This window comes from Salvelinus fontinalis, chromosome 26 (assembly GCF_029448725.1).
Source record: "Salvelinus fontinalis isolate EN_2023a chromosome 26, ASM2944872v1, whole genome shotgun sequence".
Classification (NCBI taxonomy): Eukaryota; Metazoa; Chordata; class Actinopteri; order Salmoniformes; family Salmonidae; genus Salvelinus; species Salvelinus fontinalis.
Genome location: NC_074690.1, coordinates 33,268,947 through 33,287,235, shown reverse-complemented (window position 1 = coordinate 33,287,235; position 18,289 = coordinate 33,268,947). Strand labels below are relative to the sequence as shown.

The 18,289-nt window shown below is 41.5% G+C and overlaps 1 protein-coding gene across 2 annotated transcripts in view; it reads right to left on the bottom strand.

Moving 5' to 3' along the window:
* The window catches only part of spidr (scaffold protein involved in DNA repair), an 80,019-nt gene that overhangs the window by 22,435 nt on the left and 39,295 nt on the right, over nt 1–18,289 (bottom strand). For both annotated transcript variants that reach the window (XM_055883539.1, XM_055883538.1), the window contains exons 10-11: nt 17,995–18,227; nt 2,149–2,307 (exon numbers count right to left, since the gene is read on the bottom strand). In XM_055883539.1, coding sequence (XP_055739514.1) covers nt 2,149–2,307; nt 17,995–18,227 — 392 coding nt within the window. The remainder of the gene's footprint in view (nt 1–2,148; nt 2,308–17,994; nt 18,228–18,289) is intronic.

Here is an 18,289-nt window from a genome sequence, read left to right as displayed (position 1 = left end):
TCAGAGTCTAGTTCCCTCTCTAGGTTTCTTCCTAGGTTCTGGCCTTTCTAGGGAGTTTTTCCTAGCCACTGTGCTTCTACATCTGCATTGCTTGCTGTTTGAGGTTTTAGGCTGGGTTTCTGTTTAGCACTTTGTGACATCGGCTGATGTAAAAAGGGCTTTATAAATACATTTGATTGATTGATTTTTTTATCACCACCTGGTACGGCAAATGCACAGCCCACAACCGCAGAGCTCTCCAGAGGGTGGTGCGTTCTGCACAACGCATCACCGGGGGCAAACTACCTACCCTCCAGGACACCTACACCACCCGATGTCACAGGAAGGCCAAAAAGATCATCAAGGACAATAACCACCCGAGCCACTGCCTGTCCACCCCGCTATCATCCAGAAGGCGAGGTCAGTACAGGCGCATCAAAGCTGGGGCCGAGAGACTGAAAAACAGCTTCTATTTCAAGGCCATCAGACTGTTAAACAGCCATCACTAACACAGAGGCTGCTGCCTACATACAGACTTGAAATCATTGGCCACTTTAATAAACGGATCACTAGTCACTTTAATAATGATGTCTTGCATTACTCATCCCATATGTATATACTGTATTTTATACCATCTACTGCATCTTGCCTATGCCGGTAAGTCATTGCTCCTCCATATATTAATATGTTCATATTCTTTTTCCATCCCTTTACTTGGATTTGTGTGTATTAGGTAGTTGTTGTGGAATTGTTAGATTACTTGTTAGATATTGCTGCACTGTCCGAACTAGAAGCACAAACATTTTGCTACACTCGCAATAACATCTGCTAACCATGTGTATGTGACCAATAACATTTTATTTTTATTTTATTTATTTGAACGTTAGCTAGCTAACGGTCTGACTGACTTTGTTAGCCAACTAATTTTCACACCATAAACTAAATTATTTGATCAGCTAAGTTAGCTAATGTTGCTCAACATTTCTCTGGCTAGCCAACGGAGAATTCGATCCAGCTACTGTAGCAAGATACTTAACAATGCTAACAATTCTTGTTCCACCACCATTGTTTCCTCACCTCAAACTTTCCAAACGCCAGTTTTTCGGTTACAGCTCATGAAGTACGCTGCATCACCTTCTCAACTCAGTCTCTAGGCTTCTCACCTACTTGTCGTTCAGGGGACGCACTAGTGTGTTGTATCTGGCAAACTGCCTTTCCACTCTCCGCTGTCTTTCCAGAGCACGCGCTGATGCTGTAACTAGCAAGTTGGCTGTCTCTTCTCTCTTCAGTCGCGTCCTGCATTCTGTTATGTGAACGACTGGCTGAGCCCAGGCTGGAGCCTTGGATACATACAGTATTGCTCCAAACGCGCATCACTGGTTCTGCTTACAGCCATTAGTGACCCGAACCCGCCCCCCAAAATATTGACATTTACTCATCGGATCTACAGAAATCACGTAGTTAACCTATTTTGGATTAAAAACGGCAAATTTCGCCAAAAGGTGTGTAGTTTGCATCCCTGTTACATAGACAGGTGTGTGCCTTTCTAAATTGTGTCCAATCAATTAAATTCACCACAGGTGGACTCCAATCAAGTTGTAGAAACATCTCAAGGACTATCAATTGAAACAGGATGCACCTGAGCTCAATTTCGAGTCTCATAGCAAAGAGTCTGAATACTTATGTAAATAAGTTATTTTGTTTAGATTTTTTTGATACATTTGCTAACATTTCTAAAAACCTGTTTTAGCTTTGTCATTATGGGGTATTGTGTGTAGATTGATGGGGGGGAAATAATACATTTAATCCAATAAGGCTGTAACGTAACAAAATGTGGAAAAAGTGAAGGGGCCTGAAAACTTTCCGAATGCACTGTAGGTTAAATGATGGCAGTGGAAACTGGCCATGGATTTCATATCAGGGACACGAATGGTAGCTATCTAACGTTCACAGCTTTTTTTGTAGCTTTAGCCTCAGGCCTAAGCCCAGGACTACATTGGCCTTGTTCGGGACCTAGAACAGATAACCTCATGAATAATCATCAAAATCTTAATACATATTTTAATTTTAATCTTAATACAGGAAAATACATACCTCTGGCTAACAATAGTCTGTAGCCCTGGGTTGAAGTTCAAACAAAAGGCCTCAGTGTGTGTGTGACTCTCTCACCTTTCCCGAGTGACCCGCTGCACCACTTTGATGGCTCGCAGGACGCAGGTCCGGCCCTCCCACTTCCTGGTGTAGAGGTGGAGAGGGTCCTCAGACGGCAGAGGGTGGAGCTGGACCATGCTGAACATCCCATAGCCGTCCTGGACCAGCGCACACAGCCTGGAACACACAAACACAGGGAGAACGTAACACACAGCCTGGACCTCATAGAAACAGGTACAATTTTGTGAAATAAACTGAGGGTGGCAAGACAAGTTAGTCATTTGCCAGTCCATTGACTATTATTTAAAATCTGTATTGGTATATTAATGTGTGTTGGTGAGGGTGTAAGAATATAACATTAACTGAACAAACATTATGAACCAAACCCAAAGCTTTGTGATTTGGGCTTGTATTGACATTTGACAGGCTGGTTTGGTTTGACAGGCTGGCTGCTGAGATTGAGAGCCGTTGGCCTAGTAAACAAGATGTGCTGTTCTGCCACAGAACTCTGCTGCTCTCAGCAACCAAGGAAGAGAAGGAGATAGCAGAAGGAATTACTAGGAGATAGCAGAAGGAGTTACTAGGAGGTATCAGAAGGAGTTCAAATGAAATTGTATTTGTCACATGCGCCGAATACAACAGGTGTAGACCTAACAGTGAAACGCTTACTTACAAGCCCCTAACCAACGATGCAGATTTAAGAAAATACGACAAAAAAATAAATAAAAATGAGATAAGAATAACAAATAATTAAAGAGCAGCAGTAAATAACAATAGCGGGGCTATATACAGGGGGTACCGGAACAGAGTCAATGTGCGGGGGCACTGGTGTCGAGGTAATTGAGGTAATATGTACACGTAGGTAGAGTTATTACACTGACTATACATAGATAATAACTGAGAGTAGCAGCAGCGTAGAAGAGGGTGGCTGTAGTGCCTTGCGGTCGGAGGCCGAGCAGTTGCCATACCAGGCAGTGATGCAACCCGTCAGGATGCTCTCGGTGGTGCAGCTGTAAAACCGGTATCATAAGGAGTTACTAGAAGGTGTCAGAAGGAGTTACTAGAAGTAGTCAGAAGGAGTTACTAGGACTAACAGAGGGATATCAGAGGGAGTCAACAGGAGGAGTTAATATGAGTTAGCAGGAGACTTTGGCAGAAGGAGATAGCAGAAAAAGACAGGAGTTCAAGTCAGCCCTTCAAGTCCAGACACAGCCTCTGTACTGTACCAGTCCTTAGAGGGTAAACAGTGCTGTTCATAAATCCAAGTTAAAAGATACCAGAGGGGGGAGTGGACTCTTAGTGCTCTATACCCTCCGTCAGAAGAGGGGGAGGAAAAAAAGTGGGAGGAGTAGGAAGGAGAGGTGTGTAACAGACGAAAGTTCAAGGCTAACCATGCATTTGCATTTCCCAGACACTAGGAACGTTTTGAGTCTGTTAGTTTCCATTCCAGCCACCTGCTTGGCTATATAAACTGTGTTGGTAAACATTGGTCTGTGTTTATTTCTCATCTACATCATACCACGTTGCTAGGGAACAGTACAGTGTTTTATTGTTGACAATTACCAATCCATAACCTATTTACAGGTTATCAAAGAAGAAACATTCTTCTACACTATAAGGCAAAGTTTTGTTTTCAGTTAAATTATGGAACTGCATACATGGGAGGTCCATGGGGAATGTCTGAAAAAGTCTGAATATGTGGATCATGATCTATTTCATGGCAATATACAGAGAGCATACAAAACATTTAGAACTGATCATGTGAATTACGGTGAATGCTATGATCCCTTATTTATGTCACTTGTTAATTAAATCAACTCCAAAATCAGTGTAGATGAAGGGGAGCAGACAAGTTAAATAAGGATTTTTAAGTATTGAGACATGCATTGTGTGTGCTATTCAGAGGGTGAATTGGCAAGACAAAAGTGACTTTGAACAGGGTATGGTCATAGGTGCCAGGCGCACCGGTTTGTGTCAAGAACTGCAATGCTGCTGGATTCTCACGCTCAACCGTTTCCCGTGTGTATCAAGAATGGTCCACCACCCAAAGGACATCCAGCAAACTTGACAACTGTGGAAAGCATTGGAGTCAACATGAGCCAGCATCCCTGTGGAACGCTTTCGACACCTTGTAGAGTCCATGCCCCGACGAATTGAGGCTGTTCTCATGGCAAAGGGGAGGTGCGACTCATTATTAGGAAATTGTTCCAAAGGTTTGATATACTCAGTGTATCTCCATTAACAACATACAGATTTTAGGGAAAACAATTTGTCAGGTAATTCATCTAACGATGACCTAAGGGGAGTAATTGAACTTTTGCGTGGTAAATATTATCATCTGCTGTCAATCAGATCAAGCCAAAACACTGCTCTTGGGTGAAGCAATCTAAAGTTATCCTAATCAGAATACTGATCGTGACTAAACACCGTTTAAGACACGGGGCATCTATCAATCAGTGCATTTGGAAAGTATTCAGACCTTTATCCACATTTTGTTAGGTTACAGCTTTATTCTAAAATGTATTAAATAGTTTTTCCCCCCCTCATCAATCTACACACAATAACATTTTTTAGCAAATAAATTATAAAAAATGTATCTCTGCACAGCTTAATTCAGATCAATACTGAGATTTTCAATCCTGTTCAACTCCAGGCTCTGGCTGGGCCGCTCAAGGACATTCAGAGACACTCCTGCGTTGTCTTGGCTGCGTGCTTATGGTCGTTGTCCTGTTGGAAGGTGAACCCTCACCCCAGTCGGAGGTCTTGAGCACTCTGGAGCAGGTTTTCATCAAGGATCTCTGTACTTTGCTCCGTTCATCTTACCCTCAATCCTGACCAGTCTTCCAGTCTCTGCCGCTGAAAAACATCCCCACAGCATGATGCTGCCACCACCATGCTTCACAGTAGGGATGGTGCCATGTTTCCACCAGACGTGACACTTGGAATTCAGGCAAAATACTTCAATCCTAGGTTTCATCAGACCAGAGAATCTTGTCTTTTGGCAAACTTCCAAGTAGGCCGTCGTGTGCGTTTTACTGAGGAGTGGCTTCCGTCTGATCACTCTACCATAAAGGCCTGATTGGTGGAGTGCTGCAGAGATGGTTTTCCTTCTAGAAGGTTCTCCCATCCCCACAGAGGATCTCTGGAGCTCTGTCAGTGACCATCGGGTTCTTGGTCACCTCCCTGACCAAAGCCCTTCTCCCCCGATTGCTCAGTTTGGCAGGGCGGCCAGCTCTAGGAGGAGTCTTGGCGGTTCCAAACTTCTTCCATTTCAGAATGATGGAGGCCACTATGTTCTTAGGATCCTTCCATGCTGCAGCCATTTTTTGGCACCCTTCCCCAGATCTCGACACAATCCTGTCTCATAGCTCTACGGACAATTCCTTCGACCTCATGGCTTGGTATTTGCTCTGACATGCACTGTCAAATGTGGGACCTTATATAGACAGTTGTGTGCCTTTCCAAATCATGTCCAATCAATTGAATTTACCGCAGGTGGACTCCAATCAAGTTGTAGAAACATCTCAACGATGATCAATGGAAACAGGATGCACCTGAGCTCAATTTCGAGTCTCATAGCAAAGGGTCTGAATACTTAGTTACCTGCTTTTTTATTATTAATACATTTGCAAAAAAAGTCTAAAAAACTATTTTTGCTTTTTCAATTGTGTGTAGATGGATTAACAAAAAAATTCTCATCAATTTTAGAATAAGGCTGTAAAGTAAAACGTGGAAAAAGTCAAGGGGTCTGAATACTTTCCCACTGCACTGTAAACAGATAATCATCCTCCATGCGTAGTTATGCTGCATTCAGTTATAAGAGTGTAGTCCTATCTGTATTAAGTCTAATATGATTAATAAAACAACACAGGGAGGGACAGAGAAGCAGTTTAATATTAAATTGTTTACAGTGACACTAAATATAGTGTTGACATATGTCAGCTAGTATCTCTGTGCTCCGGTCAAGACATTTGTGCATTTGTTTATCTTAGTGCATATTTTCCACCAAATACACATTAATAGCTACATTAATTTGGGAGATGTATAATTTTTCTGACAAAACTTCTATCTTCCAAATGTTGAAAAACAACCACAGAGATCTAAAATAAGAGCATGCATAAAATAGTCTTAACTGTAATAGCTAATTTTGTCCAGTGTAAACAGTCGCTGTTTTAAAGTCAACTGCGGCCCAAAACTTAGCCTACACAGGCTTCTCTTTTTTTTTTTGACAGCAGACCCTGTTCAAACCTGAAATCCTAAAGTGAAAGCTGATCGTTGAAGAGATAGAGATAGACAGAGTTGGGAGCAAGGAGAGAGGGAGTCTTGTGGTATTACCATCTTGACATAACCACCCATCTATCCAGCCCCTAAACTAAAACTATACCCCATTCAGCCTCTCTTTTTAGCCTTTTCCAGTACCACTCAGTTTCAGTCACGGGCTGATTTCAGCATTTGTTATTGTGAGCAATCACAAGAACTCTCAGCAACTCGGTGGTTCTTCCAGGAATTACGATCCATTGAGCTTGTCCAAATACACACACACCTTCTTATATACACACACACACACACACACACACACACACACACCCCACTTGGCCTCACAGTAAGTAAGAGACCCACACATTAACACAGCCGAGAGGCCTCATTGACAGGGGGCATTGAGGAGGGATTCCTTCCTTTGCACCGTCCACCAATCACGTCGCAGAGTGATAAACATGCTTGTAACAGGATCCCTGCAGCACATTGTGTTCCAAGCTCTGTGAAAATAGCCAGCCTCCTCCTCCTCTCCTTCCCCATGCTCTCCTCCTCCTCACTCCCTCCCTCTCCTTTCCCCCTCATCTTGTCTTCTCTTCTGCCTCTCCTCCTACCCCACCTTCTCTTTTCCCCACTCCCTCCCTGCAAACAGTTAATCTTCTTGTTTATTCAATTCTGAATTTACTGGAACTAAACATCTTCTAGCATAAATATAAGCCTGGTTTCCTCTCTCCCCTGTGTGTATGTGAAAGGAACAGGCTATAAAATCGAACAACAAAAAGGACTAGAGAAAAGTGGCTACCCAGAATAGTGAGATATAAATTGGGGAGAGGGAAACAGAGATCCATAGGTCACTCATCCTACTTCCTTTGATCACTTAATGGGGACGTTGGGCCAGTGGATTATGGACTAAGCCTACATTGCACTAACCTATATTTCTAAAAAATAAAAAAAACTCTGCTCCCAATCCCTCAATAATGACTGCCTAAAATGAACACTAAATTAAAATAACAGAACAAAGATTTCAAATGTTGGATTACTACACCCAAAATACACATTACTACATTATCATTTAAATTGACTAAATGGGAAGAAAAATGTTACAATTGGGCAAATTCTTTTTCCTCAACAAAGTGTGCAATACGGACACTGACTAACAGACTCAAGCAGAGGCAGGCATGCGTTCATTCTGAAATTCCAGACCTCATGGCCACATCCAGGACACACCCCCACCTGAGCCAGCTCAATCTGGTTGTTGACTAGTGAGGCAGTCGGCTGAAGGCTGTGCACTGTGTTACAAAGTGTGCGTGCATGTGTTTCCTGTGAGAGGTGGTGTTTGCTTACCAGCTGTAGCAGCATGGCAGGAGCAAAGGGGACAAGAGCTGAGGTGTCAAATTACTCCTGCCGGTCAGTCAATTAGTGACAGCCTAGTCAGCTGACCGGGACTCCCCTTCTACCCTAATATACCACTCCAGTACCACCCTAAAATACCACTCCAGTCCCCACGTGCAGCTCACAGTGATCCCCCTCCCACACCCTGCCTCGGATCCCATCCCCCAATAAAAGTAATTTTAAAAAGTCACCTACATTTTGAGTGTAATAATTGTCAATGATATCTTGGGTTCAATTATATGACTAATGGCTGATTAAAAGTAATAAAGCATGGCAGCAATTCAACAATATGGCTCCTAAAGAAACATAATACTTCAAATGGCAGAAGCCATGCTTGCACATCCCAGCACTTTATTCCAGTCCATCCAGTGCAATTTGTATATACACACACCGAACAAATTCAGTTACAGTTCAAATAAGGAAATCATTCAATTGAAATAAATAAATTAGGCCCTAATTTACAGATTTTACATGACTGGGAAAACAGATATGCATCTGTTGGTCACAGACACCTTAAAAAAAAAGGTAGGGGTGTAGATCAGAAAAGCAGTCAGTATCTGATGTGACCACCTTTTGCCTCATGCAGCGCAACACATCGCCTTCGACATGGAGTTGATCAGGCTGTAGATTGTGGCCTGCGGAATATTGTCCCAATCCTCTTCAATGGCTGTGCGAAGTCGCTGGATATTAGCGGGAACTAGAATACGCTGTCGTACATGTTGATCCAGAGCATCCCAAACATGCTCAATGGGTGACATGTCCGGTGAGTATGCAAGCCATGGAAAAACTGGGACATTTTAAGCTTCCAGGAATTGTGTACTTTGCTTTGCAACATGGAGCCGTGCATTAGCATGCTGAAACATGAGGTGATGGCGGCGGATGACAGGGATCACGGTATCTCTGTGCATTCAAATTGCTATCGCTAAAATGCAATTGTGTTCGTTGTCTGTATGCTATAACCCCACATCAGCAAACCGCTTGCCCACACGACGCCATACACAGTGACTGCAGTGACCATACTGCAGTAAGGTCACGACTCTGGTGAGGACGACGAGCATGCAGATAAGCTTCCCTGAGACAGTTTCTGACAATATGTGCAGAAATTCTTTGGTTGTACAAACCCACAATTTCATCAGCTGTCCGGGTGGCTGGTCTCAGAAAATTCCGCTGGTGAACAAGCCGGATGCGGAGGTCCTGGGCTGGCATGGTTTACACGTAGTCTACGGTTGTGAGGCCAGTTGGACGTACTGCCAAATTCTCTAAAATGACGTTGAAGGCGGCTTATGGTTGCGAAATGGATATTCAATCCTCTGGCAACAGCTCTAGTGGACATACCTGCAGTCAGCATGCCAATTGCACGCTCCCTCAAAATTTGAGACATCTGTGGCATTGTGTTGTGTGACAAAACTGCACATTTTAGAGTGGCCTGTTATTGTCCACAGCACAAGGTGCAATTGTGTAATGATGATGCTGTTTAAATCAGCTTCTGATATGCCACACCTGACAGTTGGATGAATTATCATGGCAAAAGAGAAATGCTCATTAACAGGGATGTAAACAAATTTGTGCACCATTTTTGGGGGAGAAAAGCTTTTTGTCCTTATGGCAAATTTCTGGGATATTTTATTTCACCTTATGAAACCAACACTTCACATGTTGCCATAATATTTTTGTTCAGTATAGATGTATTTTAGTGATATATATTTGATGTTATGATTTTCATGTTTGTCTCTTGAAAACTGCCGCAAACCAATTTCCCATTGTGGGATAATAAAGGGAACTACTACTAGTACTCTCAACGACCATCCATTCTATCAAGAGCTCCAGTCCAGGTTCCATGTTCAGGCAACTGTCAAGTCTGCCTAACATAAAAACAGCTAAAAAAAAAACAAGCTTTCCCCTCAAGCAAATAGCCATTCGCTCTCTGAACAAGGTAATTAAATAGAAATTGGTTTTATGTAGTCTGCTAGTCAATCAAAGGTTATTGCTGGCCCTCCTGGAAGCTATAGGTTAGGCAGCGTTGTGCCACCCTGTGGCCAGTGGGCATTACTGGGCATCCCATCATTCCTCATCTATGGCCTACTGCTGCAGCCAGGACCCAGCAGGATCCTCCCTGGAGCTCAACAACATGTCGTCTTTTGTTCCAGAGAATTGGCCTGGTGGATCACGACAGCACAGCAGGTCTGGCTTCAATTATAAATGTTTGTTTCCTTTGTCAAGCAATGCCATATGGCTGAAGAGTAAAGAGACAGCCCTCTGTGGAGGGGGTCTGTTCAGCTAACTGTCCAGTGTTTCCAGATTTCTATGAAATATGACTTATAATTAATAACAATATGCGTAAAATAGTTTTCCTTCCAAGAAATTGTAATTACGTACTTTAAAAAGCATCTTATCTGTGTTGGAATGGTGTGGGCATACCACAACAAAAGAACACTGTGGGTGTATACCGTCAATAAAAATATTTGTGCGAATAGTCCGCTGATTGGCCAGCTCATCCTTCCTCGGGAGGATGACATCATAGTATGATGTTAGTTTTTTTTCTTCTCATATTTATGAGTTGGCTACAAAGGCAAGTATAGGATGAGTCAACAACATTATTTGAGTATGAGTTAACAGAATATTACACATTTATACTGGACAATTACTTTAAACAATAGCTAAGAACTAAGCTGGGGCACATGATGCCACCAAGGAGAGGCAAATGTCCAAGGAGAGGAACTTGCTGCAGGAAAGAATAAACAATGGCATAAACATTGCATATGATCAAGAACCAAAATGGCATTAGAAAGTGACATAATCAAAAGAGGGAAGTATCAGCCTACAGTGGGGGAGAACAAGTATTTGATACACTGCCGATTTTGCAGGTTTTCCTACTTACAAAGCATCTAGAGGTCTGTAATTTTTTTATCATAGGCACACTTCAACTGTGAGACGGAATCTAAAACAAAAATCCAGAAAATCACATTGTATGATTTTTAAGTAATTAATTTGCATTTTATTGCATGACATAAGTATTTGATCACCTACCAACCAGTAAAAATTCCGGCTCTCACAGACCTGTTAGTTTTTCTTTAAGGAGGCCCTCCTGTTCTCCACTCATTACCTGTATTAACCTCTTGACGCTAGGGGTCAGATTATAAATTATTATTATATATTTTTTAAATTATTATTATTATTTTTTTTTAAATAACGCTCCCAAGGTAAAAGGACTATTTCTCAGGTCCAGATCGTAGAATATGCATATCATTTACAGATTAGGATAGAAAACACTCCAAAGTTTCCAAAACTGTCAAAATATTGTCTGTGAGTATAACAAAACTGATTCTGCAGGCGAAAACCTGAGATAATCTAACCCGGAAGTGATTTTTTAAATTTGTATTACCTGTGTTTCCTGGCCCGTCTTTCTTCCATTTAAAGGGGTATCAACCAGATTCCTTTTCCAATGGCTTCCTCAGGCTGTGACCAGGCTTTAGACATAGTTTCAGGCTTTTATTTTAAAAAATTTGTGAGATTTTTCAAAAGTTGTCAGGTGTCTTCTGATTAGTTCCTGCGCGCGAGAGGGTAGCTCTCCATTTTCTTTTTCTCTCTTATTGAATAGGTTACGGTCCGGTTGAAATATTATCGATTATGTTTGTTAAAAACAACCTGAGGATTGATTATAAAAAACATTTGACATGTTTCTACGACCATTACGGTTACTTTTTGGAATTTTCGTCGAACGGAACGAGGCTTTGGTTTTCTGAACATAAAGTGTAACCCAAATGGCGTTTTTTTGTTATAAAAGTAATATTTATTGAACAAAAAGAACATTTGTTGTGTAACTGGGAGTCTCGTGAGTGCAAACATCCGAAGATTATCAAAGGTAAGCGACTAATTTTATTGCTTTCTGACTTTCGTGACCATGCTAATTTGGGGCTAGCTGTTCTAGCATGGATTGATACACTCACAAAAGCTTGGATTTCTTTCTCTGTAAAGCATATTTTCAAAATCTGACATGATAGGTGGATTAACATTAAGCTAAGCTGTGTTTTGGTATATTTCACTTGTGATTGCATGATTATAAATATTTTTAGTAATATTTTGCGCCCTGCAATTCAGCAGTTGTTTAGGAAAATGATCCCGTAGAAGGGATCCGTAGCGCAGAGAAGTTAACTGCACCTGTTTGAAATCGTTACCTGTATAAAAGGCACCTGTCCACATACTCAATCAAACAGACTCCAACCTCTCCACAATGGCCAAGACCAGAGAGCTGTGTAAGGACATCAGGGATACGATTGTAGACATTGCTCAAGCCAGCGCATGTCCAGGCCCGTCTGAAGTTTGCCAATGACCATCTGGATGATCCAGAGGAGGAATGGGAGAAGGTCATGTGGTCTGATGAGACAAAAATAGAAAAAAAAATTTGGAGGAAGAAGAAGGATGAACACCATCCCAACCGTGAAGAACACCATCCCAACCGTGAAGCATGGAGGTGGAAACATCATTCTTTGGGGATGGTTTTCTGCAAAGGGGACAGGACGACTGCACCGTATTGAGGGGAGGATGGATGGGGCCATGTATCGCAAGATCTTGGCCAACAACCTCCTTCCCTCAGTAAGAGCATTGAAGATGGGTCATGGCTGGGTCTTCCAGCATGACAACGACCCAAAACACACAGCCAGGGCAACTAAGGAGTGGCTCCGTAAGAAGCATCTCAAGGTCCTGGAGTGGACTAGCCAGTCTCCAGACCTGAACCCAATAGAATATCTTTGGAGGGAGCGGAATGTCCGTATTGCCCAGCGACAGCCCCGAAACCTGAAGGATCTGGAGAAGGTCTGTATGGAGGAGTGGGCCAAAATCTCTGCTGCAGTGTGTGCAAACCTGGTCAAGAACTACAGGAAACGTATGATCTCTGTAATTGCAAACAAAGGTTTCTGTACCAAATATTAAGTTCTGCTTTTCTGATGTATCAAATACGTATGTCATGCAATAAAATGCAAATTAATTACTTAAAAATCATACAATGTGATTTTCTGGATTTTTGTTTTAGATTCCGTCTCTCACAGTTGAAGTGTACCTATGATAAAAATTACAGACCTCTACATGCTTTGTAAGTAGGAAAACCTGCAAAATCGGCAGTGTATCAAATACTTGTTCTCCCCACTGTATATAGCCAACACACAGTTTGGGCTTCAGTAAGCATAAGAAAATGGAAAGCGATTCACATCTTTCTCTGAAGTTCTCTACCATTACATTTTTACATTTACATTTTGTAATTTAGCAGACGCTCTTACAGTGTTTTCCATTAGCGCCGGCTGTCGGCTAAATCAGTCGGTTGACTCATTTTCAGCCGGCTATATTTTCCCCTTCATAGTAAGTAAGCTACTTTTCATTTAAAGGTTTCAATTCGCTACTCCGTCGAAACCCACTAGAATGAACAATCTGCATTTTCTAGGGATCTATTGATAGGAGAGGCACCTGCCTGTCAGACACAAATTGCGCAATGACACGGAAACGCAGCAGAGAGAAAGAGGCGAAGCAAGAGTATTCATTCTCACCAAAACTGAGCTTGTCGCCTTCCTTCCCGTCTTTGGGACAACGACTGCCATTGTTAGGGCAGAGACATGAGCATCTCGTCATTATATACAGATCTCTGCTTGCAGTCAAATTTCTTTAGGCCTACATGGAGGTGAGAGAGCATGATGTTCGTGACTTTGCAGGTGGTAACAATGAATCAAAATCCACGACTCAGCTTAATTGTTTTCACACATTCATATATTTTATTTCGCCTGTTTCACATAGCCAGCCACGACGCATATTTACTGTGCGTTGATTGACAAATGAACAGCAAGTGTTGACTATAGTGTATTAAAAAAATAAAACTGTCGAACTGACTAAATAAAGATGATCTCCTATTCCATTTGCCATTCATAAATCATGCAACGAGGTTATACGTCCATGCCATGGTATTTTTTATATATTTTTTTATTCTGGATCCCCATTAGCTGCTGCCACTCTTCCTGGGGTCCAGCAAAAGTACATATAATAAAACAATACATTACACCACAATATTACGCACTACTCCACCATAACATATATACAATCCAAAATCAATAAAATCAATACAGCAAAATAACAATATTAAAATGCGTATGTGAGTAGTGTGTCTGTTCGCATGTTTGCGAATGCTGTGTGTGTGGGTGGGTTTTTCTCGTCACAGTCCACACTTTTCCATAAGGTGTAGTTTTATCAAATCAGATTTCACTGATTGACTGAGCTACATGATGTGGAACACAGTTCCATGTAGTCATGGCTCTATGTAGTACTGCGCATTTCACGTAGTATGTTCTGGACTTGGGGACTGTTAACCTCTCTGGGGCAGGTGGGACGCAATCGTTCCACCGGCCAATAGCCAGCGAAAATACAGCGCGCCATATTCAAATAAAATTGTATAAAAATCAAACTTTCATTAAATCACACATGTTAGATACCAAATTAAAGCTACACTCGTTGTGAATCCAGTCAACATGTCAGATTTCAAAAAGGCTTTTCGGCGAAAGCATAAGATGCTATTATCTGATGATAGCACAACAGTAAACAAAGAGAGTAGCATACTTCAACACTGCAGGCACAACACAAAACGCAGAAATAAAATATAAATCATGCCTCATGTCCCATAAACATCACAAATGGTCCTTTTGTTCAATTAACTCCGTCGATATATATCCAAAATGTCAATTTATTTGGACCGTTTCATCCAGAAAAACACAGCTTCCAACTTTCGCTACGTCACTACAAAATATATCAAAAGTTACATGTAAACTTTACCAAAACATTTAAAACTACTTTTGTAATACAACGTTAGGTATTTTTAAACGTTAATAATCGATCAATTTGAAGACGGGATGATCTGTGTTCAATACAAAAAGAAAACAAACTGACGCAACTTTTTTCGTAACATGCCTCTCTCAAAAAATGTACTTCATGTGACCCTCATTTACGATAGCCCTACTTCTTCATTACACAAAGGAATAACTTCAACCGATTTCCAAGGACTGGTGACATCCAGTGGAAGCGGTAGGAACTGCAAGCAAGTCCCTTAGTGACATCAAAAAAATAAAAATTCTGAATGATTTGTCCTCGGGGTTTTGCCTGCTACATAAGTTCTGTTATTCTCACAGACATGATTCAAACAGTTTTAGAAACTTCAGAGTGTTTTCTATCCAAATCTACTAATAATATGCATATCTTATATTCTGGGGATGAGTAGCAGGCAGTTGAATTTTGGCATGCTATTTATCCAAAAGTGAAAATGCTGACCCCTGCCCTCAAGAAGTTAAGAGATCTCTGGTGGCATGTCTTGTGGGGTATGTGTGGGTGTCTGAGCTGTGCGCTAGTTGCTTAGACAGCTCGGAGATTTCAACATGTTAATACCTTTTGACCATGACAGTTTACAATCCAGGGTTACTCCAAGCAATTTAGTCACCTCAACTTGCTCAATTTCCACATTATTCATTACAATATTTAGTTGAGGTTTAGGGTTTAGTGGATGATTTGTCCCAAATACAATGCTTTTAGTTTGTTTAATATTTAGGACCAGCTTATTTCTTGCCACGCATTCTAAAACTGACTGCAGCTCTTTGTTAACTGCTGCAGTGATTTCACTTGCTGTGTTTGCTGACGTGTATTGTCTTGAGTCCTCTGCATATAGACACACAGTGTCAGTGCCAGTGGCAGGTCATTTGTAAAGACTGAAAAAATGAAGGGGCCTTAACAGCTGCCCTGGAGAATGCCTGATTCTACCTAGATTATGTTGGGGGCTTAAATTAAAGAACACCCTCTGTGTCCTGTTATACAAGTAACTCCTGTAACTCCTGTTAGACAGGTATCTCGATCCACAATATAGCAGGGGATATAAAGCCATAACACACATGTATTCCTAACAAGTCTAACAAAACAGCTCCCACAATCTACTTATTATCAATTTCTCTCATCCAAAAATCAGTAATTTGTGTAAGGTACCATACACATGTTGAATGCCCTTCCCTATAAGCATGCTGAAAGTCTGTTGTTAATTTGTTTGTGAAATAGCATTGTATCCGGTCAAACACCATTTTTCCAAAAGTTTACTTAGGGTTAGTAACAGGTTGATTGGTCGGCTGTTTGAGCCAGTAAAGGGTGCGGAAAGACTTTTGCTTTCCTCCAGGCCTGAGGGCACACGATTTCCTGTAGGCTTAGATAAAAGAGAGGGGAAATAGAAGTGGCAATATAGTCCGCTATTATCCTTAGTAATTCTCCATCCAAGTCGTCAGACCCAGGCAGCATGTCATTGTTGATAATTATTTCACATTTTCCATACTCAATTTACAGAATTCAAAATTACAATGTTTGCCTTGCATAATTTGGTCAGTTATGTATGGATGTGTAGATTCAGAACTTGTTGTCATGCCTACATTTTCTAATCATGCCAATAGAAAAATCATTAAAGTAGTAGGCAATATTCGATTCCAGCCTGTATCACAACCGGCCGTGATTGGGTGTCCCATAAGGCAATGCACAATTGGTCCAGCGTTGTCTAGGTTTGGCCGACGTAGGCCGTCATCGTAAATAAGAATTTGTTCTTATTAACTGACTTTCCTAGTAAAATAAAGGTTAAATATTATTATTATTTTTTTAAATCATCACTGCAGGAACAATAGGTATATGGAGAGCCTCATTCTGGTCCAAATTTTGAACATTTTGTGTCCTCACAGAATCCAGGCATAGAAACGGAAATCAACATTATTAAAAAATATATTGACCTTAGTAGGGAATCAACTATATGCATTGAAAATGAATTAAATAAGCCCAAGTTTATCATAAGACATTAACAGAATGCATCTGAGATTCATATTTCCTGCAACTTTCTGAAAAGGCAATGAGAATGCCCGTCTGTGTATGTGCGTTGTGCAGATCTTCCAATTTGTGTAGCTGTTAGCGATGATGCTAATGAAAACAGTCTTCTTGGAGATGGAAAGGCTTTCCCAAAAACCTTTTCAACTAAATGTTAACTACAAAGTAAACTATGCTTACCTGGCTAAATTATAATTATTTTCAATGCAGTGGGTATTTGTTTTGCAAACTCTAACATTGCATGTGCTACAAAAACAGCCTCAACAGCCTCTTGCTAGTAGGTATGCTCTAGAATCAAAATTTCTCAGATCTTTCCCAGACCTCAAAAGTGGTCTCCTGTTGTGGTTTAAGCATTGTTGTTAACTTAGAACATCCAATTTAGTTGTTTTCTATAAAAAAGTGATTAAGATCGAAAACCTGAAAAAAACTGTGAAAACAAAAGCTTTAATTTATTTCTCAAGACAATGTGAGCTATTTACTAAATGTTTCTGTTTTAATAAAATACATAATTTGAGGAACAAACATTGTGGCAACTCATATCTTGCCGTAGAGCAGTAAACTAAACCCTAACATCGCTGAGCCTCTCAAGCGTCTTTCCTGTAGTTTTTTGTCTTGACAACCTGGTGGTGCGCACACTAAAAAATATGGCACAGACAGGGCGTCACACGCTACAAGATTCTTCCCTTAGTGAGGATTCTACATACCCCGTTCTCGTGAAAACAATGTGATTAGATTGTTAACATAGCTAAAGCGAGCCCGACTCAAAGCAGCCTCAAATGTTTCCAGTCAGAAATATCTAGCCAATACATTTTTTATTAAATAACATTACAGCTCTGAAGTTCACAAGCAACGAGACACTTTGGCTTTGGTTAAAGGCAAGTAGGCTACAAACGCATACTAGTAGTAGTCATCGCCCCTGCTCAAGTATCTCCACATTCTGGGTGATGAGATACAACGTCGTCACCTCACTGGCTTCTTCTCTGAAAGCCCTCATTGGCTATTGCTGATCACCGTTCTCAAAACTTGTTGCACATCTCAAACTACGGCACGTCTGGGACAACTCAAAGACGGGATCAGTAGCCCTCAGATTGTTTCTCTGACCTGCTCACATTAAACGAGAGTAGATAAGACCGCACGACCCGAGTAGGGGAATTTTGTCGTCTCGGATCTCATAAACTTGTCTGGGACAACTAAATCGGGGCCAAAATCTTGTAGTGTACGCCCGGCTTTACAGTTAGTTTACGATGTAAACACTCACAACAGGCCATCATATTCAACCTCATGGGGACTTCATGGTAGATGAAACAAGATATCAGACAAAAGATAAGACATGTTGCTGAACTCTACCTGCTCTTGCCCTTCTGGAGAGGAGTCGGTACTCTAGGGGATCTGCCAGGAGCTCTGGACTTGAGTGAAGTCCCAGTGGAGCGCTCCCTGATAGGGGTACAGTAGACCCTCTGGACCACCACCTCCACATCCTGCCCCACTGACCCAGCCTGGCCCAGGCCCTCAATGGCCTCTAGGAGGGAGTGACACCCTCCGCTGCTGGCTGCACCTGGGCCTCCCTGGCTGCATAAAGACTGGAGGGCAGAGATTTGGATAGAGGAAAAAAAACACACTTATTGGACATGGACATCATATT